The following is a 9,399-nucleotide window of genomic DNA, read 5'->3' as shown; positions in this document are numbered from 1 at the left end:
GTCAAGTTCATAATTAAAACTCCTCACACATGGAGGTTGTGCTATTTTCCTTGGACACCCAAGGTTTCAAGGTCATATCTTTCATCGACCCTCGAAAAGCAAGGAGAACACTAGGTCCAAGTAAGACCAGAAAGCACAAGGGCTTATAAGCATCTAGCATGAATCCCTTCTTTCTCAAACGGATAGTCTAGACATATGAAAAGAACACTAGCCCATTTCAATGGTTCCTCCAAAGCAAATTCAACTTCATTGAGACACTAAGGTCTCACTTCTTTTCAAGAAAGAAGCCTATTAAAGAAAGATGTGTGATTCGTATTAGTTTTGAGTCATCGGACTTATAGAAAACCCAAAAACAAAAAAGATACATAAATGGTCTTTATACAATAAATGGATACACTCCCAAAAAAAAGGATAATTATCAAAGTGACAAAGTATCCTTTTGATGGAGACAAATTTTAAGCATACATCAACTTTTACTTATCATAACTTCCTCTTGATAAGACCATTCACCAATAATATTTATACCAACTAGTTGCCAAAAACATCCCGCATGTTGAAAATCAAGTCATGAGTATGACACAATATCACCTTGTCATATGCATTAAAAGTGTATCTCCTCATTATTTGGCTCTCTGAATCTTGGCAATGCAAAAAAGACGTGGGGGTTTTCCTCTTGCCTACTGTATTCCCTTAGTATCCCCATGTGTTCGTTGTCTCGAGCAAGAAAAGTCATATAAATCTTCTGCAAGAAAACTACGGACACACTCTCAACTCCATAGTCTCCTCTAGGTAGGACATGTGGTTTCATAAATATTTGGTGTAGGGGATTTTGTGGATGTCCCATGGGCTCCTAGATTCAGCCAACTATCTAGAGTTTGTGATGTCCTACTGCGGTATGGAAAAAAATGCGTGTTAAGAAAGGTCTCTTTTTCTTTTATAGGTGAACAAGTAGCTTGACCCATCTTTGATGGGCTGCAAGGGCCAAAACGTTATACACCTCCAATAAATTCTCTCTCTCTCTCTCTCTCTCTCTCTCTCTCTGCCACCCACAAATGGGGCAGATTGGCTAGTGCGAAGGCCCTTATAAAGGCCATGATCCACCCGAGTTCAAGTCCCACCGTTAGTCGTATATGCCCTCGTGTTGCATTCTACCGACGTTAATACCTCTCTCTCTCTCTCTTTATATATATATATATATATATATATATATATATAATTTTTTTATTTTTTTGCTACTAAATATATGGACTTTTTGTGCCATGTGGCAAGGAGCAAAGCAGTCTCCTTTATATATGTATATAGGAAACCTCCATCTCACAAAGCTTGAAGGCAAATTTTTTATAATTTACAAATTTTACAAGTTTTAATACTAAAATGACCAAATTATTAAAACCTTGACACGAAGTTTTTTCCAGGCACTTGACCTTGCATTTCAGAATGTCGTCAGTGACGATGAGGGAGAGGTGGCACCAATGCAAGGGATCAAGAGCTACAGTATTTGGTATCCACGGCATATGAGGTTTGCCGCTCTTCCCAGAGACATGGAGTGTCGGCCGCTGCTTTCATCAAGGAGCTGCTCTGTCGTCGAGAATCACAATATGTGCTCTGTCATGGTTTTGGGGAGGAGTGTGTGGGGGGGGGGCGAGGGGGGGCGGTGGGGGGGGTTCTGTTGGGATTTATTAGTCCTTTGATCATTTGAACACCTGATCACAATTCCCCTGGGAACCCTAAACTGCAAAATATTGTTGTGCAGCTGTCAAAACTATGCCAGATGCTTTCTGTCATCAAACTAAATGACTACAGCAGGTGCTTTCTGTGCGATGGACTCCCCATCTTCTGTTTGACTGCCATGGCCAGGCTCAGCGGCAAGATCCAAAATAGATTGTTGCATGCTTGGATTTAAATCTGACACGTTCCTCATCATGTGAAGACCTGTTCGAGGATTGTAATAGAATACCAACCCCATATCTGGTGAAGCATCTACTTTGGTGAACTGGTTTGTGGAGCTGTACGCAGGAGCTGGCATCATTTGTCCGTGCTCATTGTGCTTTTCTGCCCAATTCTTGGTCCTCCAGAATTGTAACTGTTTTTGCAATTTTTTCTGGGGAAAAAAGGGGAGAAATATGTTAAAAGGAATTACCAAATATGTGCTTAGGGTCAGAATAGTGAGCCTATGCATACAAAATATGTGATTTAGACTAAGATAAAGTGGCCCTATGCATGCAGTAACTAGCTTACAGATGAATCGGACTATTGTAATGAAGGCAAAGTGATCCTTTTACATCCAATTTTACTTTAAAAGTATCCCGTATTTGGATCTTAATCACATGGAATCACATTTGATGATGTTGTCCATGGGATCATCCTCAGTGCAAGCAGAGCTCCACCCCTTGAGGAGGTCTGCTACATGAGTGACGCTAAGTAGAAGACTTAAAAATACGTAAACGTTATGCACGTGAGAGATTAATCCAAACTGAGCAAGATACGATAGAGGAGAGAGACACCTGATTTATTATAGATTCCAAAACATGCTATATTTACAATGATGATCTTAGTTCCAAGATCATGCTTATGCATACCTATCTATTGATGCATACAAAAGATTACCGGCTGTACTCCACTTCTGCATGCTCTAATGCACATGAGGTCTGCTCTCAGTCTTGTTGTTTCACAGCTTCTATGGTGATCCAAATGCCTTGGTTGCTGCTACCCTTGGTCTTGGCCTGGAAACCTCTACGTCTGAATGCTCAAGAATGACCCTTGACCTGCCTTTATACTGCCCAAATCAAGCCATACTCTACCGCGTACTTCGTGTAGGTGGTGGCTGCAAGTAGGAAGCATGTCCACATGGCACTCTTTGACAAGTACATCGTAGCTATGCTTTTCAAGAAAATACGTATGAAGTCATTTAGGTACTCTTCAAAGATCATTGGTGGCTGTCCACTGAAAGGAAGCCAGGGCATTGCAGCTGCCGAAGGGCATCATGTGTCGGGGGTCAACCGGCACAGCAAGATGGATGTTTGCTGATTAGGATGGATCTGGCCCAATATGCAGAATCGCTAGTCAGACAGTGAAGTCCAACGTGCATACAAACACATGAGAAGTACACTAACGGACTACTGAGAGACTAAGCAGATGCGAGTTTCACAAAAGCTTCTTCAGTAGACAATACTTTGGTGGAACGCAAACGGCACATTTATACTTCTTTAGAGTGCTATGTCATGCCACAATTGCAAAGCTCACACTATAGAGCACAATGGGTGTTGGTGATCCAACAACAGGATGCTCTTCCAGGAATTCTTGATGAATGGCACAATTATAACCCAGATGGTTTAAATTCTGTGGAGATGAAAATGGAGCTCTTATGACAAGAAGTGAGGTGCGAAGCGCAGGTACTCAAAGCAGGGTCCCACCTATTGTTTTTTTCTTTTTTCTTTTTTCAGAAAAGAGACTTCTATTGAGTACTATAAAATCATACAAAGGGAGATCTCAAACCAAAAGGTAGGGAGATCTCAACCAATTGGGGGCACTATGCTGCCATGAAAGCCCCATAAGAATGGAGGAGAAGAAAATACCATGGTTCCACCCTCAACTTTTGAAATCATCAAAAATCATATCTTTGGGTTAAGGGTAATTTGGAGATGTACTAAAGAAAAATAGGCATTACAAAATTGTGGCCAAGAGAGAAAATGGTCGCAAGATACTCGCTGGCTCAAGACTGCTCTTATATACGCCTGACTAAGGATAAGCTCCTACTAGAGCTGCACTCCTTGTGAAAAGCAGTTAATCAGGCACTGAATGTCTACTGAAGGAATCCACAAACCCCCTCCCCCCCAAACCAGAAAAGGAACACAGCGGTCATTGAATGTCTTCTAAAGCAATCAGCTATTAGCAGGTTTGAAGCACAGGCCATGGAAGCGAAGGGTAAAAATTCACCACACCATCCTCTGGAAACACAAACAAAACAGACACATAGACTACTGTACTCGATTTTACTGCTGAGCAAAAGCTCTATTTACAAAGCCTTCCAAATCGTCTCAAGGCTGAAAGTACGAGAAAACACTTCTCTACTAAACAATGCCCACATTTAAATGCTCGCTGGGAAGGGAGAGGGTAACTTGCTGCTGAATACTTCATGTGTTTCTTTTACTCATACTATCATTTTTTGCACATAATAAAGTTGTGTTAAAGCTTTGGCCACCTTTTCCACAATGCTGCCCAGCCTGCCTGCCGCCCATAGAACCTACCTGCACTTGCCAGGCCTGTCCACCCTTCAGCCCATTGCCCACGTGGACTATTTGTGTGGGCCTATCCCCTGCCCACATGACGGCCCATAGTGAGCTATAATAGATGCACAGAGCTTTACGAAAGGTCGTCTTTGGACAATAATTTGGTGGAATGCAAATGGCATCAAAGATGAATTTATAGTCCTTTAGAATGTCATGTCATGCCACAATTGCCAGGCTCACGGTATAGAGCACAATGGGTATTGTTGATCCAACGAGAGATGCTCTTCTAGGTATTCTTGGTGTTTATGCTTTAAGTCTAAGAATGGCACACTTTCTCACCTAGATGGATAAAAATAATGTGGAGAGATGAAAATGGAGATGTTATGACAAGAAGTGAGATGGTAATTGCACGAACTCTAGCAGGATCCCAAGTATTGCTTTAGACTTTTGTTTTACTACGAAATCTTGAAGCTTCGTATTTTTGGGTTAGGGGTAATATGGAGATGTAAGTAGTAAAATAGACACTAGGAATTTGCGGACAAGAGACAATAGTCGCAAGATGCTGGCTGGCTCAAGACTGTTCCTATACACACCGGAGTGAGGATAAGCTCCTCCTAGAGCTGCACTCCTTGTGAAAAGCAGCTAAGCAGGCACTGAATATCTTCTGAGGGGATCTTCTACTATCAGGTTTGAAGTGCAGGCGATGGCTAAGAGCGAACTGTGCCCCCCCCCCCCCCCCCCCCCCCCCCAACACAAAAAAAAAACAAAAATACAGGCCACTATAACATGCTAACTATGCAAAAGCATAATTAATGAAGATTAACACTAAGCTACAAAGATTAACTGTAATCACATGCGCAATGATGACATGGAGAAGTAGAGAGAAGGAGAAGAGAAAGACTCTTTACCTATAGCGTACTCCTAGTGTATATACTAAATGAATGAGAAATTACAATGATCGGCAAAGATCCAAAACAAATATGAGCTATGCATAAACTAATGTTTAATGTCCTCTTACGAGTGTTAATGGAAAACACTGATTTGGAAGTGTACTTGGCTGATCTAAATGTCGTGGATTTTTTCGTGTGTGAGTTTGCTGATTTGGGAGTATGAAAGAGGGACAAAGAAGAATAGAGAGCATACATAGTACACCGCATGGGGTCCCAATCACCGGCCCGTAAAGTAAAGATATGTTCCAGCGTGGAGAAGTTTCTCCTAAAGCCTGCCTGGCCTGATGCTCTGTTTCCCATCCTCTCTGCCATAGAGCTCATCATGTCCTCTAGTACTGCCCCATAGATTTTGGCCATTGTGTGACCAATCATGATAGTCCTGTAGTTGATTGGGTCCGTGGGATCTCCTGGTTTGTGGATGGGGACAATGGTGTTGGTAGTCCAGGAGGGTGGGAAGACTTCACAGAGTGCTCTATTAAAAAGACTGACAAGAATGGGAGCCAATATGTGGTGCCCATGGGCGAAATGTTCCGCGCGTAGATCCTCATGATCTTTTGCTCTCCCATTATGAAACTTTTTAAGAGCCCTAGTGACATTGGGGGAATCAAAGAGATAAGATGATGTAGGCCTAGGGATGTGTGACATTTGTGGTATAGGCTGGTTTGGCACATCATACAGCTGTCGTGCATAGGTTTCCCAAAGGGTAGGATCTGTGATAGGTGTAGGTGCTCTTTTTTCTTCCAAAATGCGCCAAGCTTCTAATTTGTCCTCGCTCAAAAAGAGCTGGTATAACTCTTGTTCTCGTCTGGCGAGAAATGCCCATTTCTTTTGACGAGTGAATGTACGGAAGACGCATTGCATCTTATGTGCTGAAATCAGCCCATGTTCCCTCTCGCGTAAGAGGCGGAGCATGGTGGTTTTGCACTCTTCATCATACCATCCATTCTGGGGTTGGGATCCCACTGGCAATTTTGTTGTGGAGCATGTGGTGTAGGGGAAGCTGGAGTGGGCGGAGTCATGGATGATGGAGGAAAGTTGGGATGTGATGGTGGAGATAGGGAGGGATAAGTTGAGAGCTGAAATGTGGTGGGAGAGGTGGTCCTCACAGATGTAGTCAAGATCGTGATGGAAATGAATCCGGGTGAAGGTGGTGACAAGGGATGTGGGTGTGGGTGTGGGTGTGGGCGGTACGATGGGGCATGTGATCGTGAAAGAAAGTAATGCGTGGTCAGCCAGTATGGGGGGAGGAGGGATGGTGAAGTCTGAGATGTGTGGTATAAGAGCGGGAGATCCCATGAGGTAATCCACCGTACTAGTGCCTCCCCCATGCGGAAAAAATGTAAGGTTATCCGACTGCGGCCATCTCGACAACCCATTATATATAAGTAGCTCATGCATAGGCCCCATCTCCAAGAAGTGTCTACCATATGATGTTGCATTCCCCATATCCTGGTTGGCCCTCTGGAGGCCCATCTCAGCCAAGTCAATTTTTGACAACATAATGGCATCTCCTTGGAAGTCATATGTCTGCACTTGTTCCCCTTTTGTCCGTGCATTAAAGTCTCCTAATAAGAGGATCTCTCCCTGCTGGGAGAACTCTACAATGTCTGCAAATAATGTCACTCTCAAGCCAGACCTGGCTAATCGCATCCACATAAAACCAGCCTCCTCATCGTGTCTAACCATCGTGCGCATGCCTCTCAAATGAGGGCGAAACAAGCATGCCACTCCTCCCGAGCCACGCACCCCCCCAGTGGTGCGTGTTTGTCCTCTGAAAGCTGATTCCCATGTATAACCCTCCACTTTGGGTACCTCTCTCAAGACTTTGATGCGTTTCTGTGTAGAAGATAATATCCCTATCTGTGTAAGTCTTTGTGAAGCGTCTTGTGTCTGACCATAGAGTTCCATTGCAATTCCGTACTCCCATCCTCAATGCATCTATGGTCTCATAGGCCCCGCACTATCATGTGGGGTGTTTTTCTGTGATGATGACTCGGTCATCACGATAAACGGCCCATTTTCCTACCTTGTGGGCTTCCATAACCTGAACCATCCCGGCCTTCCTATGTTCCACCTGTAGGGGGGTGAGGTAAGGTATATTTTGGTGGTTCGAAGGGTGGCCCTCTTCTTCAAGAAAGCCAAACGGGACTCCATATCTTTGAACTTGAGGAGGAGAGGCCTCTCCCTCATCAAGTCCTTCCCGGCTCGCCAAGCATCTACAAAAGGCGTGTCGGTGAGGCCCATCTGTCTACATAAAGTCTCACCGTCCTCTTTTGGTGAGTTGCCCGCTTGCAAGCTTGTTACTCGCACATGTAGAGCCCTAGATTGGCGACGCTTCTCTTCCTCAAGCGTGACCATCATGATAGATGTGGCATTCGGGGTGTGGACTGTTTTCTGCTTTTTCACAACCTCAACCCATTTGGAGGTTTCTCCAACCTCTTCTTTGGTTGCCTCCATGTCTTTTCGGAGGCCTACATGCTCCTCCCGGAATCCTGATTTGGCCTCTTGAATCTCTGTTGTGATTGCCTTCTTAGCCTTCTCTAGTTCCGCCTCAAGTTTGGCATTGGCGTCTCGCAACTGGGTAATCTCTAGAGCAAGAGCTTGTGCTCTCCTTCCTCTTTGCCATACTTGTGCATCTCTTCCTTGCATAATTCCATACATTTCTCCATGCATGCAGCCAAGCATGCATCCTTCCAGGCTTCCATCTTTTGTCGCATCTCAGCTTGTAGTTGTTTGTACATTTCCTCTTTTCCTTGAATCTCAGTCCTGATAGCATGAATCTCCTTTTGATGTTGGTTCAATGTCCTGTCTATCAGTTTCTTTTGGTCTGAAAGGGCCTTATGAGCGTGTTCTTCGATCTTGTTCACTCTTGTCTTCAAGAGGGAGCACCAATGTCACAGCCAAGCTGTGGTCAAGGACACGGGAGAAGACGGGACCCGGCCCAATGCACGATGCACGATGGGGTAAGGGCGGGAGTGGCTTCTGGTTGAGGGTTCAACCATTAGTCCGCGGTAGGGGCATTCTACATTCTTGGGACAAGACAGAACGGAGGCAACCCAGCCCAAGAAGGCGGCGGCAAACAAGCTGCGCACAGAGGCGGAGAAGCAGCCGAGAGAGAGGGCGGCGAAGAGCGCGAACAGGGAACAAGGAAGGCGGCCCAGCCCAGGAAGGCGGCGGCAAACAGGCTGCACACAGAGGCGGCGGTGGCACACAGGAAAGCAGGCGGGAGAGAGGGCAGCAAAGGGCGCAAACAGGGAATAAGGCAGCCCAGCCAGGAAGGCGGCGGCGCACAGGGAAGCAAGCCGGAGAGAGGGCGGCGAAGGGCGCGAACAAGGAACAAGGCGGCCCAGCCCAAGAAGGCGGTGGCGAACAGGCTGTGCATAGAGGCGGCAACAAGGCACAGGGAAGCAAGCAGGAGAGAGGCGGCGAAGGGCGCACAGGGAAGCATGCGGGAGAGAGGGTGGCGAAGGGCGCGAAGAGAGAGAGAGAGAGAGAGAGAGAGAGAGAGAGAGAGAGAGATTTTATTAACGTCTTCCAAAAGACCGAACTCGGCCTATGAGACAAATCGGTGTACCTGTATGGGGTATCCTCTGTCATCCCAACAAAATGAAAAAGTACTGAACTAAAAAAAGCTGAATCTGGGTGTGCAATAAGTACAATGAGTGGTGTCTCATCAAAGAGAACAAGTAAATGAGACTAAAAAGTACAATAAACTGATTGTCCTACAGTTATAAGAACAGAACTGTAAGACTCCGAGATGATACTGAGTAGAAAATACTGGAAAATACTGAAAAATGTATATCAGGTAGATCCATGTATGCTGATCAGTTGAAGTGTTGCCCTCTCCTTAGATCAAGTAATGGAGGAGGTATCAGGAGGTGTGTGGGCTGGGTTGCTAGTGTTGGCGCCGAAGAAATCTGTCAAGGTCCTATATCTAGGTACATCATGGCTCGGCCTCCTGTCTGCCAAGAGGGTCTCTCTGTGTCTCCTGAGCTCAAGTAGAAACAATCCCAGGCATCTCTAATCCTCAAACTCCATGACCCTGCGTAACGGCCCAAAACCCTCTCAAAAGAGGCAGTGATATCTCCCTCGGATCTCATAATAGACTGTACATCAGCAAATGTAGTGTTCCTCTGTCTCTACCTCCTGGTATGAGGTCCGGATCTGTCCAATGGCACAACGTATCCCATGTGATAGGGGTACATCCATGTACGCCGGGC

The 9,399-nt window shown here is 45.3% G+C and overlaps 1 protein-coding gene across 2 annotated transcripts in view; it reads right to left on the bottom strand.

Moving 5' to 3' along the window:
• Positions 1–1,249: 1,249 nt before the first annotated feature.
• Positions 1,250–9,399, bottom strand: part of LOC147620467 (uncharacterized) — a 29,697-nt gene continuing 21,547 nt past the window's right edge. For both annotated transcript variants that reach the window (XM_086824689.1, XM_086824690.1), the window contains one exon: positions 1,250–2,101. In XM_086824689.1, coding sequence (XP_086680815.1) covers positions 1,790–2,101 — 312 coding nt within the window. In that variant the 3' untranslated portion in view covers positions 1,250–1,789. The remainder of the gene's footprint in view (positions 2,102–9,399) is intronic.

The sequence above is a fragment of the Cibotium barometz genome, chromosome 31 (assembly GCF_041138505.1).
Source record: "Cibotium barometz isolate CiBa-2024 chromosome 31, ASM4113850v1, whole genome shotgun sequence".
NCBI lineage: Eukaryota > Viridiplantae > Streptophyta > Polypodiopsida > Cyatheales > Cibotiaceae > Cibotium > Cibotium barometz.
Note: the sequence above shows the minus strand (reverse complement) of the source record. Positions and strands in the feature narration are given on the sequence as shown.